The 17,274-nt window shown below is 33.0% G+C and overlaps 4 protein-coding genes across 6 annotated transcripts; 2 read left to right on the top strand and 2 right to left on the bottom strand.

Moving 5' to 3' along the window:
• Positions 1 to 93: 93 nt before the first annotated feature.
• On the bottom strand, positions 94 to 2,626 carry LOC111425616 (uncharacterized). Of its 2 annotated transcripts, none has more exons than XM_023059748.2 (5): positions 2,459 to 2,626; positions 2,071 to 2,398; positions 1,758 to 2,022; positions 880 to 1,701; positions 94 to 816 (listed from the first exon to the last, which is right to left on the bottom strand). In XM_023059748.2, the coding sequence occupies exons 1-5, from the start codon at positions 2,599 to 2,601 to the stop codon at positions 338 to 340; spliced, it is 2,037 nt and encodes a 678-aa protein (XP_022915516.2). In that variant the 5' UTR covers positions 2,602 to 2,626; the 3' UTR covers positions 94 to 337. The 2 variants fall into 2 exon arrangements, with proteins under 2 accessions (XP_022915516.2, XP_022915517.2); XM_023059749.2 differs by having other exon boundaries at positions 880 to 1,698.
• A 737-nt stretch (positions 2,627 to 3,363) lies between these two features.
• LOC111425617 (protein trapped in endoderm-1-like) lies at positions 3,364 to 5,275 on the top strand. The gene is made up of 5 exons (XM_023059751.2): positions 3,364 to 3,546; positions 3,653 to 3,899; positions 4,345 to 4,447; positions 4,499 to 4,698; positions 4,844 to 5,275. Exons 1-5 carry the CDS (start codon positions 3,459 to 3,461, stop codon positions 5,196 to 5,198), a joined length of 993 nt encoding a protein of 330 aa, XP_022915519.2. The 5' UTR covers positions 3,364 to 3,458; the 3' UTR covers positions 5,199 to 5,275.
• An 83-nt stretch (positions 5,276 to 5,358) lies between these two features.
• On the top strand, positions 5,359 to 13,350 carry LOC111425149 (RNA-binding protein 5-like). The gene is made up of 10 exons (XM_023058939.2): positions 5,359 to 5,538; positions 5,607 to 5,763; positions 7,686 to 7,986; positions 8,133 to 8,256; positions 9,970 to 10,039; positions 10,181 to 10,254; positions 10,811 to 10,933; positions 10,998 to 11,112; positions 11,166 to 12,754; positions 12,901 to 13,350. The coding sequence occupies exons 1-10, from the start codon at positions 5,521 to 5,523 to the stop codon at positions 13,039 to 13,041; spliced, it is 2,712 nt and encodes a 903-aa protein (XP_022914707.1). The 5' UTR covers positions 5,359 to 5,520; the 3' UTR covers positions 13,042 to 13,350.
• On the bottom strand, positions 13,346 to 16,751 carry LOC111425150 (cytosolic carboxypeptidase 6). 2 transcript variants are annotated; one of them, XM_023058940.2, is made up of 8 exons: positions 16,621 to 16,751; positions 15,107 to 15,354; positions 14,965 to 15,059; positions 14,698 to 14,914; positions 14,279 to 14,644; positions 14,139 to 14,230; positions 13,863 to 14,086; positions 13,346 to 13,804 (listed from the first exon to the last, which is right to left on the bottom strand). In XM_023058940.2, the coding sequence occupies exons 1-8, from the start codon at positions 16,637 to 16,639 to the stop codon at positions 13,383 to 13,385; spliced, it is 1,683 nt and encodes a 560-aa protein (XP_022914708.2). In that variant the 5' UTR covers positions 16,640 to 16,751; the 3' UTR covers positions 13,346 to 13,382. The 2 variants fall into 2 exon arrangements, with proteins under 2 accessions (XP_022914708.2, XP_071054620.1); XM_071198519.1 differs by lacking the exon at positions 16,621 to 16,751 and adding an exon at positions 15,431 to 15,770.
• Between the last annotated feature and the right edge of the window lie 523 nt (positions 16,752 to 17,274).

The raw sequence follows: 17,274 nt of genomic DNA, 5'->3' as shown, positions 1-17,274 counted from the left end.
TAATCTAAATAATTAACAATTAAGTTTTGTTATTAGTTTATTAATGTATTGGAAAATGAGAATTTTTTTTTTAACATTATTAACACAAAAAACAAAATTAAACGCCTATATAAAACATCGGTAAATTGTTAATAGCTTATTATAACATCAAGAACTTATTATATTATTGCAAACTTATTTGTAGTACTTCATTATAATATCAAAAACTTATTTAATATCAAAAAATTATTGCTATATCAGGAACATATCGGATTAACTTATTACAGTATCGAGAACTTATGAGATCAATAACTTATTATTACAATTATTAATAAATCTCACTTCTTATAAAAATATCTTAATCACGTTTCTTTTTCGTTTGTTCCATCATCAACTTTTGTTCATTTTCAAAATCTTCACTAGTGGGGTCTTCTGCTATGGTAGGATATTGTTGAAATAATGGTAATATTGAAGGAAGTTTTCTGTTGGGAGGAAATCTGAACTTCCTTGACGCTGAAGGTTTGTTAATTTTACTAATCGAGTGTCCTGCCTGCGATTTACTTTTCCAAGGATTAAATTGAGAAGGCTTTTTAAAGATATCCAACAGATTATACTTTAAAGTTGAAGTATCTTTAGATTCTTTTTCGACAACATCATCACCTTTATTTATCTTATCTTTTTTGTGTGAAGAGATTGTTGTTGTGCTTGAAACAGCTGTAAAATATGAACCGGAGTCTGAACCACCTGGTGGTGGTGTTTTCGGAGAATCCGGTGGAGTATCCTCTTCGAGTTCTTCGTCGTAACTCGTTTCTTCTTCCTCATCTTCATCTGAATATTCTTATTGAAAACAAAAAAAAAAGAAATTAAATAAAAATCAAAAAATTAAAATTAAAAAATTACCGGAAACATCTTTTTCGTCGTTCTGATCGAAGCTAATTTTTTCCTCTTCTCTTTGTGTCTCCTTTGGAATTGGAGCAGATTGGGGTTCTTGCTCTAATTTCATCAATTCTTCAAGTTTAAAGATTTTGTCATCATCTTGAACTCCAAAAACGGTTTCAAAAAGTTTCTTCCCGATGGTTGTTTTATCCAATTCGTCTTTTAAAAGTTTGGTGGTGTCCGGTTGCTTTGCACCAGGAGGGGATTTTGGTTGAGGAGGTTGTAATTTAAATGGCATAATTGGTTCATCGTCAGGAAATTCTGAAGGAAGCTTTTCGATGGAAGATGATCTATGTAGAGCATGTGACAATTTCACCCTCTCTGCCTGTCTTTTTTGTGTTAATTTGAATGGATTTTCGGGTTGTTTATGCTTTTTGAAAGAACCTGATGCCATTAAGTCTTCCAATTTAATTCTTTCGGGATCGGGTTCTGTCAGCCTCACACTGGAAGGTTGAGAAGATAAGCTGTGATGATGCATTTTTGGAAAAACATCCATGGCTTCTTGAACTTCCTGTGGTATTACTTGGATTTTCTTTTGAGGTGGTGGTGGAATGATCAAAACAGGATCTCTTAATACTTTGGTCGTTTTCTTAGGTTTTGGTGATTTTACAGGAGATTTTGGAGTGCTCGGAGGCGCATCTGCCATTATTTTCGCTGCCTCTTCGATTCTTCTAAATACACTTTTTAATTCGTCGGGGAGGTCATCGAAATTGGCTGGGATGTAAACTCCTCCTTTTTTGATCATTTTGAGGACAACCTCGCTTGGTTCCTCTTCGGCTGCAGCTGCTTAATTATTTATTATTATTAATTTATTTTGCAACTTTATGAATTATCTAACTTACGATCAAGTTCCACATCTCGCTCTTCTTGCATGAACATTTGTGAAGTAGACGGTGTTGGATCTCCGGCACTTATTTGAAATTTCCTAGGTGACGTAGATTGGGGTGCTTTTGGGAGTCCACAAGTGGGGCTCAATGATATGTTGCTTCGTTGCTTCTTCCGTTTATCATGCCTCGGCGGTGATTTCGATTCTGACGTTTTTGGGAGTTCAAACGATTTAGTTCCTTGAGTCATTTTGGACGGTTCAGCCTTTTTCTTCTCTTTTTTCTAGTAAAAAGATTTGTTATTAAGGCTAACACAAATAAATTAACTTACTCCTTTTTCCAATAAAACTCGTAATGGTTGTAACAAATCTTCTTCGATGGATTTGCGAATAACGCTGTTTTTGTCTTTACGCCTGCAACATATGGGCAAATCAAATTGTAAGGAAAAGTAAAAATCTATTAGGATGCCCATCAAGGTAACTGCCTCTATTTCCATCGTCTCGTTTTCACACATGTTATGCAGTACTTCTTCAAAATGAATCCAGTATTCCTGCATTTCGTTAATATTACACATTGCCCTTGTCATGCAAACCTGGCACTGGCAGTTTCGGTGATTTTCTTGATATTTGCGGAGTTCTGATCGAAAAGCCCGTTTACGACTAAATTAAGAAACATTTCATTATAAAACAAAATAAATTTTAATCGCGATGAGTACTTACGCTGATATGTGGCGTTGGAGACTTGCCTCACAACGATTCATCATTTCAGCACCATCAAAAAACAGTACGATATCAGCAACCTCAATATAGTTCCCAATAAAGTTACCCATCGTGTTCATTATGAGGAATAAAAATTCCTCCATCAGTGCGGGTGTTTTTTCTAATTTCGCTATAATGAATATATTTATATTAGATATCAATAAAAAAACAATTTTAAATTTGGCGCGTTTTTTGAACGATTTTTTTAAACATGGCGGAATCTTCGAGAATGTTCTAGAACATTCTCGAAGAAAATTAACCTAACCAAGGAAATCATCGCAAACAAAAAAAAATAACGAAAAAAGTGCTTCCTTACAAACAATTAGCCCCATTTTCTCCTTTTTATAATAATTTTCGGCCAAATTCGCAAAATTTTAAAAATCCTCGAAGGGAAAACACTATCACAACCGAAGCAGACCACTTACTCAACGTAAGTGAACTGGCGACCACTTTCCCACCCCTTAAATAACCTCCGAAAAACAATTGACGATCACCGTTGACTAAATCGCATTAAATTATTATAAATTTTTGATTTAAATAACTTAAAATATGAATAACAAATCAATTACAAACTTTTTATTATAAATTTAAGTTTGAAATAGGATTTATAAATAATTTGATTTTGATTTAGGTTGGTACCTATGGAGACCTGGTACGCATCGAGTTTTGCGCAGAGTTGGATTTAAAAATTTTTGAAAAAAAAAAATTTTAAGATTTAAATAAATCAAAATAAATTGAATAAAATTTTTTTAACATTTACTTTAGGCTGTGCTTTAGGTAACTTTTTTTTTTCTTTAAATTTGAACGCTTCAGATTGGTTCATCTCCCACTATTGATAAAACACAAACCAACGCTCACTAAACTCACTAACTGCAGCGAATTTGTTCGGAGCGGTTGGATTTTGAAACCCTACGCTTCAATCCATTCATGTTTTCTCAAAGAAAATCGTCACTTTTAAGCCATGCACCCACAACAGAACCCCTATCAAAGAAGTGCCACGATTTTTGCCGCATTTTGTGCGATCACTTTTTGTGTATTCGGAGTTTTAGGTACGTTAATTTTTTTTTAATTCTTTTGAATTCAATCCACACCTATATACGTATTGTATTTTTTTGTATTGAATTTCTTTTAGATTGATTTTTTTTTGTATTGCAGGTAATTCGATAACAATTTTAGCATTAATCCGATGTCCGAAATTGCGTACACATGCAACAACATTTTTTGTGCTTTCGTTATGCATCTCTGATTTGATATTTTGCGTTTTCAATTTACCTCTAATGGCAATTCGGTATATTTATGAAGATTGGATTCTTGGGGATACTTTGTGTAAAATATTCCCCGTTGTTCTTTATGGGAACGTCGCTTTATCTTTGTTAAACATGGTAGCTATCACTTTAAACAGGTAAGATAAAAATGTTCTTTCAACATTTGTTTTGTTATCGTATCTAAGGTGGAGAAAATGAATTGAGAAATTTTTTTTTGTTTAATTTTTTTTATTTTTTAATTCTTTTTGTTTGGATTTCGCTACAAGAGAGCTCTGTTCGCCTCCGGTTTGACTGATACGGTCACTTAGAGTTTATTTAAAGACGACCGACGCTTGCGGAGCCTCTATAGATAGTGTTTGTTTTATGTCCGATATGAAACCACATGCAAGAACTGTTCAGGTCCTTTTAATATTGTGCGCCGATAAACACTTAACCGAGTCTGTTAAGTTTTAATTGTTTTAAGCAACGCTCGGTTACTTTAATGAATGACTCCGATATCCGGGCGACATTTGACCCCATCTATTTCTTAATTGATGACTAACATTTTCAATTAAAATTCTACTCTAAATTAATATCTTTTAGGTACACCATCATTTCGCATAGCAATTATTATAACACCATTTATTCAAAAACCTCAATTTGGGCGCAAATTGTTTTTATTTGGACTCTTTCATCAAGTATTATGGTAATTACACACACATTTTTTGATTATTACTAATTATTTATACATTTTTAGATATTACCTTTATTCGAAGTTTGGGGCAAACTCGGATTCGATAAACGAACTTTTTCTTGTACCATCCTAGACAATAATGGGTCACCCAAAAAAATGTTTTTCTTGGTGGGAATCGTTATTCCTTGTATAATAATTGTGATCTCATACACGTGCATTTATTTAAAAGTACGCGCATCAAAGAAAACGTTAGAAGCACATCAGTAAGTAACATTACAACAACTACGACTCTGATTCTCACAGCACTAAATGTCACTAAATATATAATTCGGGGAATCCCACATTTTGTTAACGTTTCGACTACAAAAATAAAGATGGGGGTGTTTTAATTTATAATTATATTTTTAGGCAAAATCACCCATTAGATCGTCAAACCCGAAGACAAAGGGACGATAATCGCTTAACAAAGTTAATGTTACTCATTTTTATTTGTTTCATCTTGTGTTTTTTGCCATTGATGTGCGTAAATGTATTCGACGACGATGTAAAGTACCCTTTCTTTCATATTTTGGCTTCTATACTAGTTTGGGCCTCGAGCGTTATTAACCCGTTCGTTTATGCCGCCACGAATAAACAATATCGCTTAGCTTACGCTAAATTATTAAAAATAACTAAAAGTGGAGTTAATTCGGACACCAAACAGTGTTCTACTTCCACGAAAAATAAACAAAATGACCAAAAATATGTATTAAAAAAAAAGTAAAGTTTAAAGTTGTGTTAAGAATAAGAATTTATTTTGTAATTATTTATTTTTATAGAAATATACACGTATTCTCATAACCTTGCGTTTTATTAAATCCTGCCATCTATTAAGCACCATACAAACAAATCGCGAAAGTAGCGCCATCTAATAATGATTTATGCAACTTGAGAAACGTGAACACAACGTTTTATCAGTAAAGTGACAAAGATTAAGAAATGCAATAAAGCTGTTGTATTTCCGGGTGGAATCGTGAAATATATCGAAATTATAGTATTAGGGAGGATTTAGATCGATTTGGTGCGGAAAACGAGCCACAATTAACATGTATAGCGACAGCCAAGTAAGTAGTTGTTTCGTCAAATGTCTATGACCTGCAATCGTAAATTACGCCTTGTAATTTTGTAACAGTATTACAAAAAGAAGGAGCACTCCAAAGGTAAAACGACGATGGAGTATCGTGATAGGAGTAGCCGGTCCAGATCCAGACACAAGAGTAGATCAAGGAGTCATTCGCCACATTACAGGAGACATAATGGACGAAGATCCCCTCACAAATCACATAAATGTACATAAATATACAGTGTGTCCCAGGATATATGTTACAATATGTATAATGACCTGTGGAAAGAATTTTAAGTATATTTTGAATATTAATTCTATTTCTAGTTCAGGTAAAGTAAGTTTTTTGTTCATGATACGGCAAAATTTCATTAAGAAAAGTTGTTCAGGATGAGAAATTATGGCACTATGCAAAATTTCAGAAAGATCTACCTACATTGATTAAACCACCATATTTTGAGTGAAAAAAATCAAAGTAGATAGATACTTCTAAAATTTTGTATAGGACCATAACATCTCATTTGGAACAACTTTTCTTAATAAAATTTTTCCGTATCATGAACAAAAAGGTTACTTTACATGAAATAAAAATATAAAATCAATTCTAGTTCAGGTAAAGTGAGTTTTTTGTTCATGATACGGCAAAATTTCATTAAGAAAAGTTGTTCAGAATGAGAAATTATGGCACTATGCAAAATTTAAGAAAGATCTACCCACATTGATTAAACCACCATATTTTGAGTGAAAAAATCAAAGTAGATAGATGCTTCTAAAATTTTGTATAGGACCATAATATCTTATTTGGAACAACTTTTCTTAATAAAATTTTTCCCTATCATGAACAAAAAGGTTACTTTACATGAAATAAAAATATAAAATCAATTCTAGTTAAGGTAAAGTAAGTTTTTTGTTCATGATACGGCAAAATTTCATTAAGAAAAGTTGTTCAGAATGAGAAATTATGGCACCATGCAAAATTTCAGAAAGATCTACCTACATTGATTAAACCACCATATTTTGAGTGAAAAAATCAAAGTAGATAGATGCTTCTAAAAGTTTGTATAGGACCATAATATCTTATTTGGAACAACTTTTCTTAATAAAATTTTTTCATATCATGAACAAAAAGGTTACTTTACATGAGCTAAAAATTAAAATTAATTCTAGTTCTATTTCTAGTTCAGGTAAAGTAAGTTTTTTGTTCATGATACGGCAAAATTTCATTAAGAAAAGTTGTTCAGAATGAGAAATTATGGCACTATGCAAAATTTAAGAAAGATCTACCCACATTGATTAAACCACCATATTTTGAGTGAAAAAATCAAAGTAGATAGATACTTCTAAAATTTTGTATAGGACCATAATATCTTATTTGGAACAACTTTTCTTAATAAAATTTTTCCCTATCATGAACAAAAAGGTTACTTTACATGAAATAAAAATATAAAATCAATTCTAGTTAAGGTAAAGTAAGTTTTTTGTTCATGATACGGCAAAATTTCATTAAGAAAAGTTGTTCAGAATGAGAAATTATGCCACTATGCAAAATTTCAGAAAAATCTATCTACATTGATTAAACCACCATATTTTGAGTGAAGATATCAAATTAGATAGATACTTCTAAAATTTTGTATAGGACCATAATATCTCATTTTGAACCACTTTTCTTAATAAAATTTTTCGGTATCATGAACAAAAAGGTTACTTTACATGAACTAAAAATTAAAATTAATTCTAGTTCAGGTAAAGTAAGTTTTTTGTTCATGATACGGCAAAATTTCATTAAGAAAAGTTGTTCAGAATGAGAAATTATGCCACTATGCAAAATTTCAGAAAAATCTACCTACATTGATTAAACCACCATATTTTGAGTGAAGATATCAAAGTAGATAGATATTTCTAAAATTTTGTATAGGACCATAATATCTCATTTGGAACAACTTTTCTTAATAAAAATTTTTCGTATCATGAACAAAAAGGTTACTTTACCTGAACTAAAAATATAAAACCAAATAATATAAATTCAAAATACAAAAATTTTCTTAAAATTGTGTTCACACCAAGTAGGGCGTAATTGTAACATCTTTCCTGAAACACAGTGTATTTAAAAGTAATAAATTAAGTTTATATAATGAGTTTTAATTTTAGATCAACGATACAGCAGTGATTATATAGATGATAGATCACCAAAAGGAAGTGATTACGACAGTGAACGTGATTACTCAAGAAAAGAATTTAGAGAATCACGCAGCCGGTCCCGTAGTAGGGAGCATATGCGGGAACGTGGAAGAGACCGCTACAGAGATTACGATGGTGGTCACCGTGATTACAGACGTAAAAGCAGGGAACGTCGGTCAAGCAGCGGTTCGCGTTGGGAGCGGAAAGGTTCTGAGGAACGGAAGTTGCACGATCGGTCGTACCGTGACAATGATAGGGACAGCATTGATAGGTATGACCCCATTGTGGGCACACACATCGTTTCGTACATTCATTGAGACCGTAATTTAATCTGTTAAGTGCGGTAGAATCCGACATACGATGGGGCACAGTCAAGTACTGTCATAGTTACAATTAACTTTCTCATAATGTTAACAGTGAACGTAGCTCTTCTGGCGGCGTTTTGGGTGCCAGCGGTTCTGAAATTATTGGTTATAAAAGTCAACCACCCAATAATACGATTATGATTCGTGGTCTTGCTCAACATATTACAGAAAACGATGTAAGAATAACACACTAATTCTGTGGCATGAGGTTTATTAGTCAATTTTAACTTTAATATTAACCCTGAATACGAAAATAATAAGACAAAGGCAATTCATTTATGCTGGAAAGAATTTAAGTCTAACTAGTTTCGGCCCTTGGCCATCTTCAGACATTATTTCTTTTTCTTTTGTTAAAAAAGATGACATATCAAAGTCGAAAATCGGATTATTAATTACTAATTTACAAAATTAAAGTTTAAAAAGGTCCAAAATAAAATTAGGGACGAAGTGTTACAAGTTTACAAGATAAAATTCAAAACGTTCTTAAATTTTAACAAAATTTACCACATTTACAGGATGAATTATTAGTATCCCGGCGGTAAATATTACTAAACTGTTTGAAAAACAAAAAAATATTTTATACCAATGCTGTTTGACACTTTCTATTACACCCTATTTATTTTATCATGTAATTGATACAACTAAATTTGTTTATACAACCATATATGTTACTATTTCACTGCATTCATAGTTCCTGAGATATTCAATTGTTCTTACAAAATATGCCCATTACAGGATCTTTTTAAAAACGATGTAAAAACGACATTTTTTCCGATTTTGCCTTGAAACTACGTCAGACAATCGAGTAGTCAAAGCCAGTAGGATGATGATAGCATTCAAAGATATTAGATACACTATACAGGCTGTTTATAAAGCTTAGTTACTTTTGATGTGTTTCAAATGGCTTTTTCTTAAGTTTTTGCTCATCAAGTTCCCTTTAATTAATGATAAGTATGTCATATGATAACTTTAATAGTTTTCCTGATATTTAGAATTTAAAGAAGAATGTGTAATAAAATGTCATTATTGCACTTAAAAAAGTGACAGAATGTAATATATTCTGTCCTTTTTTGTCACTTTTTTTTGTTTGTCATTTCTAAATCAGTAATATTGTATTAAAATACAATTAAAAAAAAAACTTTAATAATTAAATCATCAAAACGTGATAAAAATACAATTAAATGGCAGAACAATAAATCCCTTTTTTAATTACTAAATTATTTGAAGGAAATGCAGCAACAAATTATAAACAATATTAAACGTTGCTCAACAAGTAGGTATTAATTTAATTAATATTATTCTTCTACAAGCATTAATGCGCTGTGTAAAAGATCTTGAGGTATCTCTTAACATGTGCATCTTATTTTCTCTAAAGTTGTAAATTACTTACATCTTTTTAAAATCTCATAAAGTACCAAGTCGCTTTAAAATCTGGTATATGGCAGCAAAATTATTTCATATTATAAAATATTAATCAAATAATAAAAGGAAGAACAAAAAAAAACTGATAAACATAGACAGAATATAATATTAAGTACAATAGCGCATATTTTATTACACATTATTTTTTAAATTCTAAATATCAGGAAAACTACTAAAGTTAGATATATGACACACTTATCATTAATGAAAGGTAACTTGATGGTCAATTGAACCCGCACACAATATACTGGGTGTTCCATTTAAAAAACTTATAAAACTATTATAACTCACCTTGTATAGCAAAAATGGTCGGTGACAAGACTTGATACTTTTTCAACCAGAGTCAATTCAAACGAAATAATGTATAGGCTGAGTACTTCATAATTATATGTATCTAAATTGACTCCATAAACTTATGCCACAGAAAAACAAAAAATTTTATTTAATAAATTATTAATTTTTTGTAGATAAGACAAGATATAATACAATGTGGTTTAATGCCAAAGGATATACGCTTAATCAGGAAGAAAGATACAGGTAAAGAACTTGGAAACAGGAACGGTAACATATAATACCGTTGAGTAACATAACGAATTGAAATTTTATGAAATTTTTTTTAATGGGTCGTTCCATTTATGAGGCTCAGGTAATGCGAATGGTATCTATTGTGCTGTTTAGGTGCGTCTCGCGGTTTTGCCTTTGTCGAGTTTACAACGCTAACGGAAGCCACGCGCTGGATGGAGATGAAGCAGGTATCTTACGCTTACAGACTGATGAACGTCAGCGGTAGTTTCGAACTCTAAATACAAGTAACACCCTCTCTTATTTTAAGTCAATACGTTCAAGTATGTTTCATCATTGTGTGCACGTTTTAATATTATTATTATTATTTTTACTTTATTTTTTTTTACTTTACGGGACTACTCTTTATACACGAAGTAACAAGTAACTTTAATTTGCAACTATTTATTTTTAAATCATTGATGTTACACATTAAAAATTTTTATTTTTCTAAATTATTATTTGTTACTATCCTGTATTTTTATTCTCGTATTAATATTATTACTATTACTAGGAGTTTTGTTGTATTATAACTTATAGCAATCAAAAAGATGTTTCAAATATTTTTTCAAAAAGTTATAATACCCAAAATCATTTCGAAACATCTAGTTTTAGATTAAAAAAATAATAATAAAGTACAATCATTACGCAACGTACTGCGCGCTGCCTGGTCAGCAGGTCTCTTTTGAAAGAGGGGTGGGTGCATTACGTATTCTCCGACCTCTTATTTTTACTTGTATTTTACAGGGCATTCTCATGCTACAAGACCAATACCGCGCCATCATGCAATACAGCATACCCAAGGAGCTATGTCCAAGTTCAGAAAAAGCTCCTTCGCATAAAGCATCCGCTGATTGGTTTTGTATTAAAGTTGGTTATAATCACATAAACTTTAATCCATACATAATTATTTCCCTTCATCATTCTTGTACAGTGTGGAGCTCAAAACTTCAAACGACGGGATAACTGCTTTAAATGTCACGCCTCAAGAATGGAAAGTGAAGAAGGTGGCAGTGGAAGTGACGAAATTTGCAATTACGCCACCAAAAGTAAAACAAATCCCTCACAATTTACACATTATTAAAAAACATCAAATTTTCAGCAATCATGTTACGGAATTTGGATGCGTTAACAACGGAAGATACCGTAATGTCGGTTTTAAACGTAACAATTTCCGATTTGGTCAAGAAAATCTCCGCGGTATCCATAGGAAGGGATCCTTTAACATCAACATCCCGCGGAATTTGCTATTTGGGGACAGAAAGTACGCTAGACGCGCTCGCTATTCACGGTGCTTTAACGAATTTGTTAACGCCTTTGAGTATCGACGGAAAAACGATTATTTTATCTTATTGTAAATACAACATGGGGGACACTAAAAACGTTTATTCACAACCTGAAGCCAGTATTCCAACAGCATCCGTCGCAACGACGTACACATTAAACGACGTTGACCGATTAGCGGAATATTCAGCGAGGAGATACGCCAAAAACTTAATCGAGTACCAGCAATATCTAGATTATTACAAAAGCTATTTCACGCAGCAAATAACCGCGGGAAACTCAATAACTTTGTACCAAGAAAATCAAATGGACGCAGCGAACGCCGCAGCCGCCGTAGCCCAATCCGCGATCCAACAAATGCAAGCAAACAAAACATTCTTTGACTCAACACATATCTCAATCCCAAACGGCACAGACGGCAAACGCTATCCGTTACCCGACACCACGAAATACACCTACGATAAATCGAGTGGCTATTATTACGATGCAACCACCGGGCTATATTACGACTCGAACTCCACTTATTACTGGAACAGCGTTATTCAAAAATATCTTTATTGGGACCGCGATAAATTAACTTACGTATTAGCCCCGACCAATTACGATAATTACGCGAATCAAAACCAAGCGTCTTCAAATTCCGCCGCAGAAACAGAAAATAAAAAACCGAAATCTGAAAAACAAGACAAGTTTAAAACGGCGAAAAAAATCGCGAAAGACATGGAAAGGTGGGCCAAAAATATGAATCAACGCAAAGAAACCCAAAGCTTTAAAAACGTCGATGTCGCCCAAAATAATAGCCAATCAATCGGCGCGGCCGATATCGGTTTTTCCGTCCTAGAAAAGAAAACGCAAGCGAACGGTGGCGGTACTTGCAGCAATGTTGGATATAAAGAACCCGATATTGAACCCCCACCCACACCAACATCGGCTGTAGCACCACCTTTAGTAGCCGCTTACGGCGAGTCCGAATCATCCGACGACGAAGAAACCGGACCTGTTAACGACTTAGAATTCTTAGATTACAACAAATTAATCTGTAATCTATGCAAACGCCAACTAAATTCGGCCGATGCCTTAACAAAACACGCCCAACTATCCGCCCTTCATAAACAAAACGTAGAAGCCCGTTTAAAGAAGAAGAAGGCCGATCATTCCGAAAAGATCGTTTACAGAGATCGCGCGAAGGAGAGGCGAATGAAATACGGCGACCCCGACGAACCACAACCCAGCAAATTAAAGGAAAAATATTTAAAATCGAGGGAAATCACCGAATTACCCGTTACCGCTTCTGTTTCTGAACCCATCGGATCTGAAAATGTTGGGAATAGACTTTTACAGAAAATGGGATGGACTGAAGGACAAGGTCTTGGTAAATCTAATCAAGGAAGAACAACTATAATACAAGTATGTATTAAATATTATTATACACGATGTCATCATTGCATGTGATATTGGTTGCATACTTGCAATGATGACGTCGGGTATGATAATTAATTAAGACACTGTAATGTATTATAATGTATATATTCAAAAAAAAATTATTATTACAGGCTGAATTACATAATAGTACAGTTGGTTTGGGAAATAAATCATCAAGTTATAACGCAATGGCTGGCGAATCATACAAAGACTGTGTTAAAAAGATGATGTACGCTCGGTATCAAGAGCTCTCCGAAAAAGATGGATCGTAACCTCCATGCTAAATATTTAAAAACTTATTGATTTAAAATACATTAATTTTCCCCTTACGATTTCCGTCGCGTTTTTTTCTAATATTTTCTATTTTATACATATTGTTATCCCACATTTTTCTGCAAATTAGGTTTTGTTTTTACGTTAATTATTAAGTTTGTTTTAGGCATTTATATTAATTTAATGTTTAAAGCGTGCCAAAGGCTATGGGATAACTAATTAATTCTCCTTCAATCGTAGAAGTGCCGATGAGAACTTTTGTATGATGCGAATCGTAAAAAAAAGTAAATAAAAAACTATTGCTTAAATGATGCGTTTATTTTCCTAATTGTGTAGACATTTATTTTTTTGAAACTTTATCTAAATCATCCACAAGCATGTTAAAGTCTACGATGGATAAATACGGTTCTGGGGTTCCTAAATATTGTATTTTGGGCGATGTTATCCCGGTGGATATAATTCCGCCCCCTCCAACCTTTTTGATTCTTTTTTCTTGTTTTTCGGCGAACTTGCTTGGAATTTTTGGGTGCCTATAAGAATTAAAGTCGTCGGAAAAATCGCTTTCGTAATTCATGTTTAATTCTTTGTAGTAAATTGAAGCGGGAATTCGAGTTGGGGAAACTCTTCTCGAACTTAGCGTTGACCGCGATCTTCTTCTCCGATATTTTTTCTTTTTCGTTGATAATAATTGTTCGGGTATTGCCCCAATGGCTTTGTAATATTCTAGGAGGGCTCTTATTAAATTTCGCCCACATCTCATATCTTAATTAATCGTTAAGAATATATTTTTAATTAATTTATTTTAATTTTTTAAGGATACAATTTTCTTCTGTATAAGGAATAATTACGTTTGATCCTTCCAATTTATACCCAAATAGAGACACTTCAAACGTGTAACAATTTACATTGTTGTTTAAAACTGCGCATAAATATCTCCTAGCTGTTCCTAATTTGTGTTGGTCCGAATTAAACATGGTGTTTTCTTTGACGTAGTCATCGCAGAGCGTTGATAAAATTTTTGGGAAAACTGTGTGCCTTTCATATCTAAAAAATAAATAAAGTTTGATTTTTTTTTAATAATAAAATAAAAAAGAACCTATAAACATCCTCATAACTGTTTCCATAAATAAAACAGCCCGTTAAACTTGAATGTGCGTGAATATCAATTACAATATCTAATTGGCAATCCTAAAAAACATCAAAATAACACCCTTTCAAGACGATTTAACTCCTTACTTTGTTATTTTCGATATTTACGACCATATCTAAAGTGGCTTTTAATGTAGGATGCGTCCACTCGGAAGAAACATGCCAAAACCTGTTTAAATCAAACCCCATAACTGTACTTCGATAATTTCCTAAGAAAACGCCATCTGGATTTAGCATGGGGATGATTTTAAAGGTGACGTGTTCTCTTAATAAAGTCGGTATTGGATGGGAACTGATTAAAAATTCCATTAAACCTTGACAAACAAAACTCGACGCCGCCTCTCCAGGGTGAAGTCTCGCCATTATAATAACAATTCTTTGTTTAACGTTGACTTTGTTTGATTTGACACTAGTTTCGTTTGAAATAGTAATCAAATCTAGTTTACGTTTTTGCTGGAATATAAATGCGTAAAAGAGAGGTATTAAATAAATTAATTTTTAATTACGATGCTATTCCCTAAAGTTTCCCTTTTGACATATTTACTTCCTTTAGTTTCCAACGATTTCAAAAACATTTGTAGTTTTGAATAACTGTAAGGATACGATAAAGCAAATTGATAGATTTCGTCTTCTTTATCGAAGGCAAACGTAAATGTTAATACATAGTTGTTTTGGTGAAAAGGAGATCGATGATAGAAAACGCTTTTCTTCGGGATTCTTTGCCTAAAAATGTTAAAACGGAGTTTTTTTGGTTAATTTTAATGTGTAATTACCATTTTTGTCGCGATGTCGATTTCACCAACGGGGTTAAGTTGAAATTAAATAAATTTCTTACTTTGGATATGTTTGTTATGTTGAAAATAACTCTCTAAAAAATAAAGCCATAAAAAGTTGGGGTGATATAAAAATGCTTACTTGATCTTGTTTCACGTTGTCAACGGTAAAATTAAACCAAAATCGAAGTTTTGGGTTACAAGTATCCGGTCTAATGAATAAATCGTATTCATGCTCGTTGATTAAGTCAACTCTTCCCAAATTCCCAGTTTCAAAAGAAGCATCAAAACACAAATGACCTCTTTTTGCTTTCCCGCTATGTCCAGGCGGTCTCATAATGACTCTATTAACATTTCCCAAACATCCTTCGCCATCACTTTCATCGCTATCTACGAAAATTAATAAAAAAAGGATAACTTTTTAAATAAATTATAAATAAATTTTTGCAACAATAATTTTTTTAACCTTCTATAGCTCTTTGATATATACTGGTATGATCGAGGGGATCGCACATGATGATGCCGACTCTGACACTTGCACACGCAAGTACGAAATCGTTTCGTTTTGCCGGATTTACGACTGTTATCCGAATGGATCAGTTTGCACGAAAACTAAACCTTTCACATGTTTTTCACCCAACGTAATTGTCAGTTGCGAAACTTGTTTAAACACGCGAACCGTGCCAAACAATGATGTTGAAGTGCAATTAGGAACCAGTACGTAAGAGGAACTTCAACCGTTTATTCTATACATAGATATCAAATACGTCTTGTGGAATACTATTTATATATTAGAAGTGATAATTAATGATTTGGCCAAAAATCGTCAAGACTGCTTCATCAATGCTTGCAACATATTATGATGATTTTATTAATTAATAAATTTTTTAATTCAACTAAGACAACTAAAACATGTCAGTAGTGTCATTTTAGGATACAACTTGATTAGATATGCGCAGATGTTTCAAACAAGGGGTTGAACCCCTTCCAGTCTACTTAAAAAAAGGGGTTGAAATCGTGTGCAAGAAAAATTTAATTACTTTTCCTCCATTTTGTAGCACAAAGAAAAAATATTCATCACTTTTTTGACGAGATTGAAAATAGGGGTTGTTTCGAGATCGTTTTGAAAGGATGACCCCCTTCGTCGAAACTTAAAGAGTAAGATTTTTTGTTAATATTTAGCTGTTTCAGTTGGATGGTCAAAAAAAGGAGGGTTAACAGCGCCGTGTAATAACCCATTTTTAACAATCGCGTGTAACTCTATGTTAATTAATACCAAAACCGGGACATGTGTTTTTTTTCTTTCAATAACACCACGTGTGTCTTTTCCTGAAACCATATGGTGGTCACTTTTATAATAATTTCCACCAAACGCAAACTTATCGGTGTGATAAAAAACCCAAAATTTGTTATTAATATTTTTTTTTAAGTTATGAAGGTTAAAGGTTTGCCTTTTTGATAGGAGGCATTCATTTGGGTTAAAGATCAGCGTTCGGCATAGCTTTGGCATGTGTGTACATGCCAAAAACACATTCTTCGCACCGATACATCAACGAGTAACGCCAAAAGCGTCGAGAATGCAATCGCATGTTTTGCCAATTACGAGTTTCAAGTGCCATTGATGACTTTAATTATTTTTGTTTACTACTTATTTACCTTCTCCAAAATCACCCATTTTCTTATTAAAAATTAACTCCGAGTATAAGATGCTCTGACTGGACTTAGGTTGTTTACAAACTGTGACATATTTCTAGTTTGATCAATAAATTAATTCTATAACCTACAAAATTATGAAATACAAATTTATTAGTTACGTCATTGGACGTTATTTAATATGCAAAGAAAGCTCATATCACCCTGTTTCATCTGACACAGGGGGTTGCACCCTTTTTTTAAGGGGGAGGGATTGAACTAATCATTTCAGTAAGAAAATCAATAAATACTCTAGCTTCAATATAACGTGCGACTAATAAAAATGTTTTTTTGAAATAAAACCATGTACTCGTTAAGTAATAATAAGTAATAAATCTCTTCGTCGACGGCAAAGTGGCTTATAAAAGAATGTTACACACGTTGAGCAATAAACGAGGTAACAAAAGGCACCTAGTAGTTTAATTGTGTTTTGAAGGTGTTAAACCTGATTATGACCGTAACATTCGTTCAAAGAAATATTTAGTTTATCGACCATTTAGGGCACAATTCCTGGGATGCAGACGGTTGCGCGCATGTTTACGGTGCACGTAGAAGGCGTCGTCTCTCCTCTGCAATGACGTCATTACGATCCTGGGCAACTGGGTTTCAAGCTCTATG

Source organism: Onthophagus taurus, chromosome 8 (genome assembly GCF_036711975.1).
Source record: "Onthophagus taurus isolate NC chromosome 8, IU_Otau_3.0, whole genome shotgun sequence".
Classification (NCBI taxonomy): domain Eukaryota; kingdom Metazoa; phylum Arthropoda; class Insecta; order Coleoptera; family Scarabaeidae; genus Onthophagus; species Onthophagus taurus.
This window is presented reverse-complemented; position numbering and strand designations above follow the sequence as displayed.

Bases quoted from the DNA above. Each gene is read 5' to 3' on its own strand.
- LOC111425149 (XM_023058939.2), top strand. The intron at 7,987-8,132 runs GTATGACCCCAT...TAATGTTAACAG, and splicing joins GATAGGGACAGCATTGATAG to TGAACGTAGCTCTTCTGGCG. The intron at 8,257-9,969 runs GTAAGAATAACA...AATTTTTTGTAG, and splicing joins AACATATTACAGAAAACGAT to ATAAGACAAGATATAATACA.
- LOC111425150 (XM_071198519.1), bottom strand. From the start codon at position 15,479: ATGTGCGATCCCCTCGATCATACCAGTATATATCAAAGAGCTATAGAA. The intron at 15,060-15,106 runs GTAAGCATTTTT...TTTATTTTTTAG, and splicing joins ACAACGTGAAACAAGATCAA to AGAGTTATTTTCAACATAAC. The intron at 14,645-14,697 runs GTAATTAAAAAT...TTTATATTCCAG, and splicing joins AAACTTTAGGGAATAGCATC to CAAAAACGTAAACTAGATTT.
- LOC111425616 (XM_023059748.2), bottom strand. From the start codon at position 2,601: ATGGAGGAATTTTTATTCCTCATAATGAACACGATGGGTAACTTTATT. The intron at 1,702-1,757 runs GTAAGTTAGATA...TAAATAATTAAG, and splicing joins GCGAGATGTGGAACTTGATC to CAGCTGCAGCCGAAGAGGAA. The intron at 817-879 runs GTAATTTTTTAA...GTTTTCAATAAG, and splicing joins CGACGAAAAAGATGTTTCCG to AATATTCAGATGAAGATGAG.
- LOC111425617 (XM_023059751.2), top strand. From the start codon at position 3,459: ATGCACCCACAACAGAACCCCTATCAAAGAAGTGCCACGATTTTTGCC. The intron at 4,448-4,498 runs GTAATTACACAC...ATACATTTTTAG, and splicing joins CTCTTTCATCAAGTATTATG to ATATTACCTTTATTCGAAGT. The intron at 4,699-4,843 runs GTAAGTAACATT...TTATATTTTTAG, and splicing joins AAAACGTTAGAAGCACATCA to GCAAAATCACCCATTAGATC.